Source organism: Mustela lutreola, chromosome 6 (assembly GCF_030435805.1).
Source record: "Mustela lutreola isolate mMusLut2 chromosome 6, mMusLut2.pri, whole genome shotgun sequence".
NCBI classification, from domain to species: domain Eukaryota; kingdom Metazoa; phylum Chordata; class Mammalia; order Carnivora; family Mustelidae; genus Mustela; species Mustela lutreola.
Window position 1 is genome coordinate 8767788 of NC_081295.1, and position 16469 is coordinate 8784256.

General features: G+C 48.1%; 1 protein-coding gene across 2 annotated transcripts in view; it reads left to right on the forward strand.

The window, feature by feature from the left end:
- Nucleotides 1-16469, forward strand: part of EZR (ezrin) — a 48624-nt gene that overhangs the window by 23344 nt on the left and 8811 nt on the right. Inside the window, exons 3-8 of one of the 2 annotated variants that reach the window (XM_059176639.1) lie at nucleotides 912-995; nucleotides 5828-5923; nucleotides 6723-6997; nucleotides 7622-7705; nucleotides 8622-8768; nucleotides 15457-15553. In XM_059176639.1, the coding sequence (XP_059032622.1) occupies nucleotides 912-995; nucleotides 5828-5923; nucleotides 6723-6997; nucleotides 7622-7705; nucleotides 8622-8768; nucleotides 15457-15553 (783 nt within the window). Of the gene's footprint in view, nucleotides 1-911; nucleotides 996-5827; nucleotides 5924-6722; nucleotides 6998-7621; nucleotides 7706-8621; nucleotides 8769-15456; nucleotides 15554-16469 lie in introns of those variants that run through there. The other variant, XM_059176640.1, reaches the window with a different exon arrangement.

Here is a 16469-nt window from a genome sequence, read left to right on the forward strand (position 1 = left end):
GCAAACATTTCTTAATCATAAGCATTAGTGGGTATGCTGTTTTCCTTTGGGACAGTGATTTAAAGTAGATTTTTCTGTTTTCCGTAGGCTAGTAAATTCGAATTTTCTCAAGTGATAAATTTGAACTACCCTGAAGTGAATTGTTTAAAAACAAAAAGCTCAATGGGAATTCGAGACCTCTTGAAGGCCCCTCCTCACCCCTACCTCCATTCCTTATGACCTGACCATCCCATGATCCATCCATCCCCACATTTTACTTATGTCCTCTGCCTACAGGCTCTCACAGGTTTGTAGTGAGGGGGGTATACCATTTTTCTTGTCATGTCTTTCATTCCTGAAGCAGTTTTCCAGGTTACTACCTTCTTCATAATTGGCATTAAATTACTGCAGATATTCTCTTTGATGGATCTTCAGTCGTATGACCATTTCTCTTTTCACTGTTTCATTTCCAGTGTTTCTAAACGTGCTGGTATGTTGCTCCTTCTCTCCTCCTCTCACTTGCTGCCTTGGTCGGAATTCTTGAGGAGGCTCACCAGCCCACTGGTGCTTCCTTGGCTGTTAGAAGCGTCAGTAGGAGCTGGTACATGGGAAAATACACTAATGGTTATCGAAGTATTTTTGTAGAAAAACCGCCTAGACTGAAGTGTGAATATGTTAAAGCCGAGAAGGCATACATCTCAGTCCACACTGTGTGCAGTGCTAGGACTTATCAGCTGTCTGCCGCTGGCTTTGGTGCATGAGTGTGTACGTGCGCTCGTATGTGTGTGTGTGTTACAGCATGAGAATGGATGCTAGTGAGGAATTTACTCTTAACCATGTTGCTAAGTAGCTTTGAGTTTTTGTGGAAGGCTCAGATTATTACAAGGAAGGAACATTCAGTTAAGTATAATTCCTTTTGGTTTGTTTTTTAGATCAACGTCCGAGTTACCACCATGGATGCAGAGCTGGAGTTCGCCATCCAGCCAAATACAACAGGAAAACAGCTTTTTGATCAGGTTGGTCTCTGTGAGCTTAGGAGAGAGAATTCCCAATTAGGCAAAATACTTTTGCAAATCTGAAGTGTTTTGTTGACTGTATTGGTTGCTGCTTACTTCTCTTCTTAGGGGAGGACAATTTCCCGTCCTTCCAGGGGGTTCACATGTCGTAAACACTATGCAGAAGTAGATGTTCACAGCCCTGTGAGAGGAAATTTAGGGAAAGCTCGGAAGTCTTTATCAACACAGTGCTATATCCAGAAACTCTGACTCCCATCCCTTCACCCCAAGGGTGCAGCGAGGGTCAGACACTGCCTGAGGGCCTGGCTGGAACCCAGCAGGTCGTAACTTCCATGTCCAGCTGCAGCATCTGTGAGCTCACTCAGGTGCCAGCAGATGCTCTTCTGTTAGCTGGGCACCAGAGCACGTCTGCATGTTGGAGTGTTTCTTCCCGAGACCTGAAGGTGAATGTAGAATTTGCCATTCTACATGACTGCCAATCTGCCAGTCATGAGCCATCGAGAAAGCTGGCTGTGATAACTCTTCCATGGAGCACTTCCAAGCTTTAGAACAAGATTTTCTGCTCTGGGGTCAAGGATCCAAGAGGGCAACAGGAGCAGACATGAGTTTACAGGTCCCTTGAGCGATAGCCTGCCTCGCTGAGAGGCCCTGCTCATAAGGGAGGTGATGTTCTGTACCCTAGCACCAAACCCGGAAATGGGAATGGGTGCCAGTTAGGAAATGTGGGAGGTAGAATTCTAGCAGATTTAGAAGGTATTCATGATTCCCTTCTGTGCTTGATGGTAAACCTCCTTTTTAGCCCCAAAGTGAGCACCCAGTGGGTACACACACACCCCGGTTCCAGTGTGTGCACGTCAGGCCTCCTGCCCTAAGAGGGGATACCTTCTCCACTCTCCCTCTGCTGCTGTGATGAGGTCATCCCTGGCTCTGCCTTACCCAATAAGGATGAAGGCATTTACTGCTGTGGGTGAGGCTGGACTTGGACAAAAATCTAAAGGTTTCTCCTGAAAGACAATCCGGAAGTAAGTTAGTGGAGCCAGTTGAATGCCATGTGGGTCAGTGGTTAGAACAGGGATGGGTAGGAGGCCCTTGGTCACCTCAGAATTCTTGCATATAAATGAGTGCTGGGCTGCCCTCAAGAAATTTTGGGAACAGAGATGGGAACTCGAGGTTAGGTGGTAAGAGTTGTGATGTCTCAGCCATTTTGTTGTCCTTGCCTCCATCTGCCTTGTTCCATTCACATGCTGCTTCTCAGAAATATGGGAAGAGACCATCAGAAGTTCATGGTACTTTCTCAGGGTAGAAAGGCTGCTATCTCTCAGAAGATCCTTGTCTGCTCCTTGGGGTCTTTTGGAAGGGGTGAGGAGTGGAGAGAGCTGGAGAAGCCTGCCTCCTTCTTCCAATACTCCAGTCGTGTGGTTCAGTTCTGTAGACGTTGTTAACTGCCCACTCGTGTGCTGGGCCTGGAGCTGCATATTGCCCAGGATTATCTCCACTTCTCCATCCGGGGAGCTGTGGGTGGAACTCGACGTGTTCCTAAATGCTGAATAGTCACATCTAGTCTGGTGTTCGGACTGGTTTTAAGCCAGGTATTTTTCTTATATTAGGTTATCTCCTGCCAGTAGCATGGAGCTGGATTAATGGGTGTGCAAAAAATGGACCCTGAACTTAGCAGACACGGGTTATTTAAAAAGTGCTAACTACGTAAATCCAGTCAGCATGCCTAGTTTTGATAAGTTCAGTATCTAAATTATCCCAAAGCTCGTTGGTTGTGTGAACAATCCTATTCAAGCACCTGTTACTATTCCCCACCCCAGAATGTCAAGCCCCCTGAATCCCACTTTGACCTCTCTGTTCCCAAGTCATGTTTCCTGCCTTAATCTTGGCCAGCCCCCCCAGAACAGGTAATGATATCCCACTACCCATCCTTACTGGGAAGGGAAGTAGTGGAAGACAGAGAGACTCTGAACTCTGCCTTCAGCAACAAGGCCTGAATCCTAAGGCTCTTTGACAGAGTTCCCGTTGAGTTTCTTACAGTTTGGTGTACTGTCGTGAAAAATCCCACATGATCTGAGAACATTAAAGCTGGAGCCGACCTGGGAAATGGCTAAGTCTGTGAGGACATCAAGGCCCAGAGGAGATGAGAATTGCCCAAGGTTTTCTAGCTGGCCGGGGCTGGGGCAGGGGGCGCTCACGGTGTCCAGCCCTCCTTATTTATGCTTGTCTCTTTGAAGATCCCTTCATTGATCCTTCCATGTCCTCCCAAGGTAACACATGGCACAGAGAACATCCCACCTTTGGGGTGGTCAGGACAGTTCTCAGTGGACACCCTGGGTGCCTTCTGGGGCTCTTTCCCCACACCAGGCTGGGCATGTTTTCTTCTTTATGTCTTTAGAGTCTGTGTCCTTTTCTCTGTTGTTCACCTGATGACCTTCTAGGTCTGGGAAAGTTGTTCATGAGCCAGACTACCAGTCACTAGAACATGGTCTTTAAATGGAATGGGCTGAAAGAGACTTCAGAGATAGGTTAGTTTGAACCTTCTCTTCCACCCCGTGAGTATCTTCAGTTTCTTCTGCGGTAACTGACCCAGCTCCGCCCCAGTGCTCTTGGCTTATCCACGCCTTGAATCTCGTCCAGGGATCCCATGGAGGGCCTAGCAGTGCCTCTCCGCTACCAAAGTTCGTGAGGTAGCGAGAAGGGTGTGACTCAGTGTGCCCATTGTTTCCACCATCAGCCGCCACTTGACTAAGCTAAGTAGACCTGTCCCTGCATTTTCCTTTCCAAAATTGCCATTTAAAACACCACTGAGGCAGAGATAAAGAAATAGACCCCACCTCTGTTCATATTCTGCTTCCATGGTGTATATCAGCTTTAGGGTGAGCTGAGGACATTAGAGGGAATGGTGAGGTGCTTTTTCCCAGGAATACTGGATTTCCCTTGTAAGGAGGGCTTTAGCATTGATTTTTAGAAGGGACTGAAGGAAAGCAGGTTAAATTCATTTGTGCCATTTGGGGGAAGCCATTGGAATAGAAGTAAGGCTTTGAAACATGCTGCAGGCAGTTATCCTGTAAGGAGATAAAGATGCCACAGAGACACTTGGCAGATCAGGGTGCCTAGGGACAGGCTTTTCACTGAGTGAGTGAGAGCCCTGGGTCGTGACCACGGTGTTGCTCCACATAGCAGAGGGAGAAGAAGCGTCTGCACTGTGGCCATGGAAATGAGCGAGAGTCTAACTGGGATGGGGAGGGAAGTCAAGCAGATAGGAAATCATTTCAGCCGGTTAGGACCCAGGCTAAGGCTACTGTTCAGTGGATGGAATATAGGACTAGATTGCTTATGTATATGGGGCTTTCTTGTGCAATTTTGAAACAATGCAAAGAGTAAGGCAGGGCAGGTTTTATATCCAAATGTTGAGATGGAGATTTATAGGGAGTGAGAAATTTGCAAGATTGGGTAAAGAAAACCTGGTCTTCATATCAGCTATTCTAAAAAGACATAGCAGGGTTCACAGCAGAGTCTAAGTTCTTCCACATTATCCTATGATGGAACCCTGCCTCCCCTCTTTGGTGTATGGTGAACAGACTCCTGGAGCTCCAGCAAGCATCTGGTCCCCCAGTGGATGAGGAGACAGGCTTAGAGCAGGAGTTTATTTGGAATTTCAGACTTTATTTTAACCAAGTATTTCAGATAGCTGATTTGTCATTTCTCATGTGTTCAGACCTCTTACCCTTTAAATGTGATAGAAGCCATGTATTTGAAAAATGGTAACCTTTTTATAAAGGCTTAGCATTGTATGTCATGGGACTAAAACTGTAGCAGAGCTCTGGGACTTGGTTGTGGTGATGTTGCATAAGTGTCCCCAGCAGCTTGCTTTTCTGTTTCTGAGACACAAGTAGAACCAGTGTGGGATTAGGTCTGTAACAGCCCATAGGAGACTTCCTCTGGTACTAGAGAATCTTATTTATTTTAAAGATTTATTCATTTAGAGAGAAAGCATGCACACGTCTACCTGACAGGGGGCAGTGGGGAGGGTGGGGGGGATGGAGACTCTCAGACTGATCTCCTGCTAAGCACAGAGCCCAGGGTGGCCTTAAGAGCCTGACCCAAACTAAAATCAAGGACGCCCAACCAGCTGAGCCACCCAGGTGACCCTGAGGAGAATTTTAAAATACAAAATCCTTGCTATGGCCTAGGGTTGGGTTCTACCTTCCTGTATCAGAATTTCAAATTTCTGGAGGTTGGAAGAATTGCAGTCACCCCTTGGCATGTGTGAAGCGTAATTCCCCTGTCTCCCCGTTTCCCTGGCAGCTCACACCGCCTGTCTCCCACCTTGCCAGGGACTGCTGTTTCCCTCTTCCTAGTTAAGCAGAGGCCTAGGCCAAATGACTGAGAAGCAGGGACGGGCAACCAGCGAGACTTGAGGGTTGCTTTGCTTCACTTGGTTGACATGCAACACCTTTTCTGTGTGGGCACTCCTGACAGGAGACCTTCACACCTGGGACACAAACTTCCTGGTGTCCCCTGGGTGGTGCCTGATGGTGTGCTTACTCTAACTCAGCTGGGTGTCTCTGCTCAGGAAAGTTAATGGAGTACAGAGGAGTAAGCATGAGAAATTACAAGATTAAAAAGACTGAGATTTAAAAATCCTGAATCCTCTCAAGTGCATGTTAAAAATAAATTGTTCCCAGCATTGGGGGGAATAGCCTCTGCTAGTAACAGATTGGGTTTCCTGTCAGGTTGGTGTAGGAGAGGCATGCAGGGTGCTTCTGAGCGGCCAGCACCTCGCTCTCCCCGTCTGCTTCAGCTCCTGCCCCCCTGTCTCTCTCGCACAGGTGGTTAAGACCATCGGCCTTCGGGAAGTGTGGTACTTTGGCCTCCAGTATGTGGATAATAAAGGATTTCCTACCTGGTTGAAACTTGATAAAAAGGTAAGTCAGAGTTAACTATTTACAGGCTGTTGGATTGTTGGTCTGCTCTGTTAACTTTGAAACTGGAGCACCTCACTCTTCTGTTGTTCGCTCTTGTTATTTGTATAAAAGTTTTTACAGAAAAAAAAGCTTGCAGGTTTCCAGTAAGTGGGGGATATTGGTTAGAAACTAGATTTGGCATTTCTCCTTCCTGCTCACTCATATGATGGTTAATTGTGTACCTTTTAGTTGACCTTAGTTTCTTTTTCCCCAGTGAGACTGTTAATCTTATAAACCATGAATCATTCACTGTTTTGTAAGAACCTGTTACTGCTTTGTTTGAACCTGTGATAGATTATCTTCCAACTCCAAAGACTAAATAATTCCATTATCTAAAGAAAACCAATAAGCTTAAATGTGTTTTCTCCACACAATTTGAAAATGCCCCTTTTCCCAAACCTGTGTCTTCCTCCAATATTACTATAGTAAGTCTGGGGGCATTTAGGGGTTGAAAGGAGGGAACGTGAGTCGTTTTTAAATATAAGTTACATGTCCCACGGCTTGACTGGCCATGGAACAGATGCCAGATTCACAGGTCCCTAGGCAGGCTGCTTCTAAATTTGAGTTCTCTGGAATTGGGACCATCTCCCCAGAAGTTAGGAGCCAGCACTCGGTGGCTCGGTGGGTCACCGTTTGCCTGCTGCTGGACTTCAGCTAAGGAGGGCAGTAGGACTTCCAGCTGCAGTAGGCAGCTGGCCTTTTTTTGTCATATGTGCTAAAAGGTAACTTTGGAGTAAATGTTATCTTCCTGGGCCTGCAGGTGTCAGCACAGGAATTGAGAAAAGAGAATCCTCTCCAGTTCAAGTTCCGGGCCAAGTTCTACCCCGAAGATGTGTCTGAGGAGCTCATCCAGGACATCACACAGAAGCTTTTCTTCCTCCAAGTGAAGGAGGGAATTCTCAGCGATGAGATTTACTGCCCTCCTGAGACGGCGGTGCTCCTGGGCTCCTATGCAGTGCAGGCCAAGTTTGGAGACTATAATAAAGAAACACATAAGTCTGGGTACCTCAGCTCTGAGCGGCTGATCCCCCAAAGGTGAGCAAGGGATGTCCGGGCCTGGATGAGAGCAGTGGTTGCATCCTTGAAGGGCATAGGTGGTGTGTGTTAGTAGAAGCGGTCAGCAAGCACAAGGGTAGGTGCTCCTCGAGGCGGGGACTGTAGCACTTTCTAATCTGCGTGCTTCGGCACGTGCCCTGGCCTTCAGTAGGCACTGACCTACCATAGCCTTCCCATCAGGCACCGATATGCCTGTATAGAGTCTGTCGTAAAGAACATAGCAGGAAAGGGGACGGAAGAGCAGCTGTGTTATATACGTAATCACATTTCTTAGCTTTCCTTGGTGTATAATGATTTGGCCGCATTAAATCTGTTTTTATTCACTAATGGTCACATAAATTAAACCCATCTTGGAAGAAGAGTCCCCTTAAAATATAAAATACCTTTTAAAAATTTTTCCAGCAAGACTAGATATGTCTTATTCTAGATCCTAATTCTCAAATTGTGAGTTGTCCAAAATGCTGCATATTAGGAAGTAGAATCACTCTTTGTGGTGGTTTTATTTGAAAGAAAACTCAAGGTTTTTAGGTGGGTGGTGGCCTGCTGCTTGCCTCTTCTGCTGGCCATTTGTGGTGACTGTCCTGTGCCTTCTTTGCAATTCAGAGTCATGGACCAGCACAAGCTCACCAGGGACCAGTGGGAGGACCGGATCCAGGTGTGGCACGCCGAGCACCGAGGGATGCTCAAGTGAGTGCTGGCTGGCTGGCTGGCTCCTGCCTCTCCAGAGGGTTGCCTTGGCATTGAGGCCAGATAGGGTCCTCGGGGTGGTTGGCTTCTGGAGCCACTGCCATGGGCTTTAGCCCCAGTGTGGCAGAGCAGTGAAAGGGAATAGTTGCTCGGAAGAGTTTTCTTAAAGCCAGGTGTACGTTCCTGGGGGTAAGAAGCAGTTTAAGCCTCAGGAGCTAAAGCCTCCCTTGCTTTTTCTAGAGGAGAGAAGGTCTTGCGTCTGAAGTAATTCTGTTTTAGTCAGGCGGCAGGGGCATTGTTCACAATGGGAAAAAATCGATCCCAAGTGAGAAACACTTGCTATTAAAGAAGCAGGAAGGAAGCGTGAAGGAGGAACGATGTGACCTGTGGCTGTTGGGTGTGAGAAATGGCCAGATTCTCTGTTGGCCTAGACCCCTCAGCTGGGGCATCAGCAGCAGCAGTTCCGCGCATTTTCCCCAGCCTCAGCAGTTCTTCTACAGTTTAGCATCCTTAGGCTCTCGTCTGTCCCGAGCACCTTTTGGGGAAGGAAAGCGCTCAAGGCCTAAGTGGTGGCTGCTGATGACATGGACAGTGGGAGTTCCTGCAGCAGCCTGTGGGCAGACTGTGTCCTGGGAAAGACTGCTTCCAGGACAGTCTGGAAGGAAAATCGGAGTCCAGAGAAACCAGCGTGAGTCAGCTCAGCTCTCAGCAGGTCTGAAGTACATCAGTGGTCAGGGCCCAGGAACTCTCAGGGTCTGGTTGTGAATGGCCACCAGAGGAACAGCAGCGAAGCCAGCGGTTGGCCAACATACCAGAGCTGCCTGTGGGGCCGTATCCTTTGGGGCCACCAGAGTGGTTTTGCGGTTCAGGATCCAGCAGCACGAATAACTGTGTCCCTGTTTGTTCTCCCTGCTAGAGACAGTGCCATGCTGGAGTATCTGAAGATTGCTCAGGACCTGGAAATGTATGGAATCAACTATTTTGAGATAAAAAATAAAAAAGGAACAGACCTTTGGCTTGGAGTTGATGCCCTTGGACTAAATATTTATGAGAAAGATGATAAGTAAGTCGAACTTTATAATTTGTGTCAGTGGGTGAGGTGTTGGGGTTGGAAACGAGAGAAACGGCAACTGTCGACACAGTTTATTTGTAAGTATTTCCCTGGTGGTTTATCAGTCCAGTGTGTGAATCTTTAAGGGCTTTTCGACTGTAAATTGGCCACATTGTGTCAGAGGTTGGCCCAAGGTGTGCACTGTTCTCTCCTGTCACCATAGCCTGTCCACCAGCACGGTGCCAAGTGCTGACCCACGACCCCACAGAGCGGAGCTGCAGGAAGGCCTCCCCTGGCCTCCCACTGAGGTCCTGCCACCAGCCACCGTGGGCACTGGCACACCACAGATACCACCCAGGCAGTCCTCGCCAGGCTGGTGGCTTAAAGTTTGTGCTAATCCAACCAAGAATAGTTACAGTGCTATCAGAGCCCTTAAGATGAATCTGTAAACAGTGGTTTATGTACAGACAATTTAGCTAAATCCTCTGACCCTATGAGAGGTGTCTAATGGCCACAGGTTAGTTGTGTGTGTGCTGAGTAAGGTCTGCGGGAACAGTAGAGAGCAAGCCAGGCCCTCCCTTCTGGCTGCTTTCGGCTGTCCCTGTGCTTACAAACGCTGTGAGTGTGCCTGTTCGCTGCCGGCGAGCTAGATGCACAGGGAACAGATCATTCTCGTTTGGTGAGAGCAAGTTTTCCATGGTGGTTCCTGTGCCTTTGAGTGTTGGGTCTCCCCCTCCCCTCCTTTCCGATGTGCTCTCAGACCTGCAAGAACCCTCTCTCTGGCCTTCCCAAAGGGGGTGCCCCTACTTGGCAGCAGACGCTGTCACACGAACAGTCTGCCTTCAGTCTCAGTCACATGTCTTCTTGGCAGAACCCAGAGTACAGACACCTTTCACTTGGGTGGGACAGGGGCTGGTGTCAGGCCTTCCTAGACCCTCTAGTTAGGGCCAGAATTGGGTGGGAGAGAATCTCTCTCCTGGAAGACCTGATCCTAGTCAGGGAAGACTGCAGAGAATCCCAGGCACTCCTCTGAGAACCTAGTCGTGAGTGTCAAGGATTCTTGGTTTGCTATTTCCCTGTGTGAGCTGCACCCAGTGTTGTAGAGAAGCACGAACAATTGGGGAGACTCAGGAAACCAGCCCCTGGTCCTCCCAGAGGCCCCTCTGTCAGAGCCCAGTGACTGGTCAGCAGGCTGTGCCTAAAGTGAGAATGCGGTACCCTCGTGGGAATAGACGTGGGAAACTGCCTCTGTCTCAGAACTCCGTTCTTGAATGACCGGATTTTGTAACATGGCTGTGGCCAGAGCTGTCTAAACAGGTTTTTCCAGCTACGGGAAACAGCCATAGCCAGGAACTTGCTGATGTCAGTTTGTAACTATCACCAGCCCACATAAATGTTAATTTTTTCCAAGTGAAAATTTGAGTGCTGTGGTCCATTCAGTCTCTTCCTGCTATCTTCCTATTTCCCCAGTTTGCCAGTGAAACTGGTAGTCTTCTCAAAGGGGTCTTCTCCCCCAAGAAAACACTGGGGCATAGGGTTTTCCTGCCTCCTCCCCGCCCCTGAAGGCATCCTTCTTTTCAGTTAGGAAGAAAGACTTGACCACACATTCAGTCAGTAGGCCTGAGTTCTCCTTTCTAGCAAATATTGACCACTTCGTCACCAGTGTAAGCAGGAGGTGGACTCGAGTATGAGGAGAGCTGGGGTGACTCCGAGCTGTGTTGAGTGTTGGACACGGCCCTCAGCAGAGCATTTGTGGAATGTTGTTCAAGGGAGAAATTGGATCTATTGAGTGAGTAAGTTGGGCGATAAGGGACTTAGCGCACCTGCGAATAAACAAATGGACCTTTATTATTCTGTTTCAGAATCAAATATATCCTCGTTGGGAAAGATCTCTTGAGGTCCCTTTTCACAGGATACATAGCTAGTGAGTGGGAGCACGTGGGAATGAAAACATTTGTCTTTTTCTGTCTATAATCCCGTAGATGAGAAAAGGAGGAAGCTTAGAGGGGGAGGAAATAGGCAGACCCCTTCCCTGTGCGCCATCATCAGCTTAGAAACAGAGCGTTCAGATTAGCTGTGTTACTTGGCATCATCATATCAAAACCAACAAAGACAAAACAGTGAGAGGAACCCGCCCTTGTCCCCAAGTTCTTCAGACCTGTGAGAGCACTCCTTCCCTCCTAGGGCTCACACCTCCCACACTGCTGAGTCCCCCAATCTTCCTGGTCCTCCCGGAGGCTGGAGCCTGGGACAGGGTGGCGCACTCGGGCTCCAGCAGGTAACCTGACGTGCCCTTGAAGGGAGAAGATAACTGGAGAAGGCTGCAGACAAGCTGGGGCCAGAGCAAGGGCCAGTGTCTTTTTCCCTTGAATTCCTCACTCAAGAGTTGAAAATCACCTCCTCTGATTACAGTTGTAGCTTTACTACATATGTAATAAGCCAGTCAGGATGGTGGCTGTTAGAGAACTCTGTATAGCACAGTAGTGGTAATGGGAGGTACGTACTCTGACATACGTGTAGTATATATAGTATCACATGTGTCTGGTAGATACTTGAACATCACATAAGCCAGTCATTTTCTTTTTTTTCTAAGATTTTATGTACTTGACAGAGTAGGCGCACGAGCCAGGGAAGCAGCACATAGAGAAGCAGACTCCCCACTGAGCAGGGAACCCAGTGGGGACCATGACCTGAGCAGAAGGCAGATGCTTAACTGACTGAGCCACCCAGGCGTCTCAATAAGCCAGTCGTTTAAAGTCACTGCTTCTAGTTTCTGAGGTCACACTCCTGGGCAGAATGCACCTTCCAGCGGCCTCCCTTGTGTGTGTGACCATGCCGTGCCGGAGCAGAGTTAGTGGTTACCGAGCTGGACGAGAGGGGAGCAGAAGACAGTCTTTCAGTTCGTATGAGTTTTCTTGTATCAGATACGCCAGGACCACCCTTGTCCATTCCTTCTCTCTTTTCTGACCTTTGTGACCCTAACTTGAATGTGAAACAGAATTTTCAAAAACCAAAAAAAAACCCCTCCTAGTCTCTTACAGAGACTGTGTCAGAGACTCCGTAGTCCACCGAGAGTAGGAACTTCAGAAGTTCACCTCGGACTGGCAGAGAAGAGTTTGGCCTCTGCGTGTTTGGGTGTGCGTGAGGCGGGGGAGCAGCCTTGTGCTGGGCTCAACGCGGCCAGCAGCAGGCAGGAGGGGCGAGTTCCTTGAGAGGCTGCCTTGCAGAGCCGTGGACTCCAACAAGTGTCTTTGCTTCTGTTGAATGGTGTAGGCAGAGCCATCTGCTTGGCCCACAGAGAGCTCTACCCCATACCTTTTTTTGGGGGGGGGGGGTTGAAAAATTTCAAAAGATTCTATCCTTGGCGTTTTGCTACTTTTTTCGTCTCTCCCCTGTTGCATGTCGCTATATCCTCTGGCCCTCTCTTTCAGACCGGTTTCAAAATAAATTGCAGACATCTGTATACTGTCCCCAAAATGCATATTATTTGCAAGGGCTCAGTATACCTTGTTTGTCTTTGGATGTAAAATTTAAGTACAGTGAAGTGCATACTTTGTTCAGTGTTCTCTTGCTGAGTGTAGATAGACACAGCCTGCAACATGCAGACTCTGGTCAAGATCTTAAAGAACATTATCGTCACCCCCAGCTGCAAACGTTGAATTTAAATTTTTAGCAGCCATGTATTTTTTCACTTTGAAATCATTTCAGACTTTTAAAATGTTCCAGAAGTATTAAGTACAGAGAATTCCCATCTGTCCTACACCCAACTTGGGTCTGTGTAATGTTTTCTCATAGTTAGAGTTGAGTTTTCCTGTTCGGGCCAGAGGCCCAACAGGAGTCTGCCGTTCGCTCCCAGGGCCCCTCCTAAGGCCATATGTGATACCAGAACATCTTACTCCGGGTGGTGCTAACTTTGGTTGCTGGTCAAGGCGCTCTCCACTAGACTGCTTTGTGCAGTTCCTGTCTTTGCCTTTGTAGTCGATAAGTGTATTTAGGTATTATTATTTTTTAATTTAATTTTATTTTTTCAGTGTTCCAAGATTCATTATGTACCACACCCAGTGTCCATGCAGTACATGCCCTCCTTAATACCCACCCCCAGACTCACCCCTCCCTTCACCCCCTCCCCCCCAGAACCCTCAGTTTGTTTCTCAGTCCACAGTCTCTCAGGCTTCGTCCCCTCCTCTGATTCCAATTCACTTTTCTTTTACTTCTAATGTTCTCCAGGTTATTCCTTATGCTCCACAAGTAAGTGAAACCATATGATAATCGACTCTTTCTGTTTAACTTCGATAAGTGTATTTAAAGAGACACTCTGAAGCTGTGGAAATATCCTAGTTCTCACATCCATTCAGCAGTCTTACATAAAACAATTACTACTGTGGTTTTTGAGAAGCGGTGATTTAAAAAAAAAAAATCTATTTTACATGTATCCATCTACTGAACACAGCCAATTTCTCTTTATTCAGTTATTTAGATCAGCATGGACTGATGGATACTTTATTCTATGGGCTATAATCTATTACTTTTATTATTTTGTTCAAATTTTTGAGTTTGCCTTGAGGGTCCCTCTCAAGTTGGATCCTAAGCCCTTTTGCTATGATCCCATTATTTTTTGAGCACTTCTTTACTGGAATCCACTGTTTCTCTAAAGAGCTCTGGTCCCATTTATTGGAGAATCCCACTTTTTAAAAAAATATGTGGCCTTTGGTCCTGCGTTCATGCTTCTGAATGGCTCTAAATTGTCGTCTGAGCCTCCTGGCGTTTTGAGAGTTGGGGATCAGCTGTGCTGGCGACTGCAGAGCCAAGAAGTGAGTAGCAAAGTGCCCTTGTGCTGTGGGGGGCAGGTGCCGGAAGCAGCGAGCAGACGGCCACCTGTTGTCGCTCTCCCAGCTGTTCCACGTGGGGACCCGGGGTAAAGGCGAGAGGCATTAGGGGCACCTGAGTTCCTTTCCAGTGCCCAGAGGCCTGCAAACACAGTGGCCTCTGATCAGTGGCAAAGCAAACTCCCTGCCTGTTTGGCTGTGAAGCATGTTGGCCACATGTGTCTCAGCAGGCATTGGTGACCCTGACCCTGTAGGACAGAGCCGTAGAGGCTCATGCCAGAAAGGATTGGCACTTAAAACCACAACCTGGCAGGTGCCATGGCATCGTTCCCCGGGGATGCAGAACTACTGTGTCCTCGAAGAGCTGCCTGTGGGGTTTGTCCTTCAGAAGCCACCCTCTCTACTTGACCTGGCTTGGGTTGTCACAGTAAGACCTATGCTGCCCATCAGTTTTTAATTAAATATGTTGGTAGGGCAGGAGGTTCTGCTTATTTTCTAAATTTAAAGTTTTTATGGTCTGTGGGAAGGGTTAGGTTTTGATGGCAGTGGCTTTGAGTAATGGCTTGAGGGTCTGTCATTACTTCTAGAATGGTGTCCGTGAGTAAATTTTGGAGGTGTAGGAGATGAAGAACACGGTGGGAGTTGTGAAGTTAAGTAGAGCAGTGTGGTCTTGAAATTACAGGGTGAACTTTCTTGGGGATGCCAAAGAGCCAGAGTTTCAGCCAGTAGTGGGCAGGACCGGGGCTTTCCTCAGGGGCGAGTAGTCCTAGTGTTGTCTCAGCAGTCAGAGGATGACACAGGAGGGTCTCTGGCCAGCCAGGGGAGCAGGCCACACAGCACTGAATGAGACCCAGAAGAGTGGAATCCATACCAAGCCCTCCGCTCCTCAAGGACATCGAACAGTTGCAAATATATGCACACCCAGTATCAGGACATCTAAATACAGTAAACGGACCCTAGCAGATGTGAGGGGGAAGTAGACTATAGTAGATAGGAGGAGAGGACTGTATTCCCCCACTGCCAGCAGTGGACAGATCAGCCCAGCAGAAAATGAGCATGGCAGGTGCTGGACGGAACCACACCAGGGGCTTTTCTGTTTCTGTTGGTGAGCCCCCGCTCTGACTAGAGCATGCCTGGAATACCTAAGACATGATCTTTGCATCGGAAAGCTTACCTGCCTGGTCTTCAAAGAGCAAATAAGAGAGAGAACAAAGTGAACAGTTCGTGTAGCAAAAGAGATGCGGGTTGAGAAGGGACAAGGCTATCGAAGGAGGCTGAGCTGTTCTGGAGGGTGCAGGGTTGTGGTGGGGAGGGAGGAGGAGAGAGCTCTTCAGGCAGGGAGGGCCTGTGAGAATCGGGGTGTCAGGAAGCTGAGGCCAGGTTAGAAGGCTGTTGGATGCTAAGTTGAGGCCCCTGGGTTTCATCTTTTGGAACCTAGGAAGGGGACTGGCACTTTGGAAGAGGGGAATAGGTTGACTACAAGGGAAATGAGTCAGACTAATGACTAGAAGTGGAGTTCTGGGGACAAGGAACCAGTTAGGCTCTAGGAGATGGCTGTGTGAGCTGTCGCAGGGTAAAGGGGTGTGCTGGCTCAGGGATTGGAGTTGACTTTGAGATTACTGGCTGAGGTGGACTAGACACAGGGAGATGCCCAGGGTTGCGAAGACTTAGTATAAATGAACTTGTGGAGATTGCCTCGAGCTTGGACCTGACCTTACCAAGCATAGGTAGGACCTCTGGTAATGATGTATCTTATATATATTGTGCTTCCTGGGCTACCTTTATATTTTTTCAAATTAAAATAAAAATATTAAGAACAGCTTTGCAATCCAAGCACAAATCTAACTATCCCCCCCCTTTTTTTTTAACCTCAGGTTGACCCCAAAGATTGGCTTTCCATGGAGTGAAATCAGGAACATCTCATTCAATGACAAAAAGTTTGTCATTAAGCCCATCGACAAGAAGGCACCTGTAAGTTTTTGTGGATGCCAGGCGAGGACTTAGAGTTTCTCATTCTTAACAGCCAGATGTGTTTTCAGGAGAACAGATTTCTCTGTATGACAAACACTTGTGTGCGTGCTTGGGCTTGGGTGGGGGGGCGGTTTGTTAAAGGAATTGTCAGCAGGTTACACTGAAGGTCAAAGACCCCCTGAAGTAGAGGTACATGCTGGCCCAGGTGTCCCTCAATCACTAGCTGACTGTCCCCTGAGCTTTCAAGTGGTATTCATTCCTTATGAAGGAAAGGGCAGTTCTGAGTCATTGACCTTCGCCAGATGATAAGCATCTCCTGAAATGCTGCATTTCTAGGCTTCTGAAATGTTGGTTTTCCGGTGGAAAACCAGCCTGCCTCTAGAGGGTGTACTGGGGGTGTGGGGGGCTCACACCTGTCTCCCTGGAAGCTAGTTGGGGCACTCATGATTGCTACAAGCCTCAAGGGCCAGCATTAGCTTTCAGAGCTGTCTGCAGCTTACCCATGTTAGGAAAAGTCAGACCTGTCTCTGGAGCATTCCTGGTCCACGTGGTCCTTCATGCCTCACCTCCTTTCTCTTCCACAAACGTGCACGCCTGCTTTCCTCTGACCCCCTTCCGGCCCCCCAGCCCCCTTTCCGCAGGCGCCTTCTCCTTGCAGGGAGGTAGCTGCTCCCAATGCGGCTGGTGGGGGAGTCGGCCTGGGAGGGCTTTGCTGGAAACGAGATTTCAGTTCCTGGAGTTTGAAGAATATGGACTGTGAACCAGTAAAGGCAAGCAAAGACTGGAGTGTTACAGAAATTACATTTCAGTTTTATGTATTCTGCTGACATTTAAATTTTCAGCTGATGGCTCAGAAAATCTGAGACATGCCGGCGTACATACCCACTGTAGTGTGACGGAATGGGTGAGGATTTCA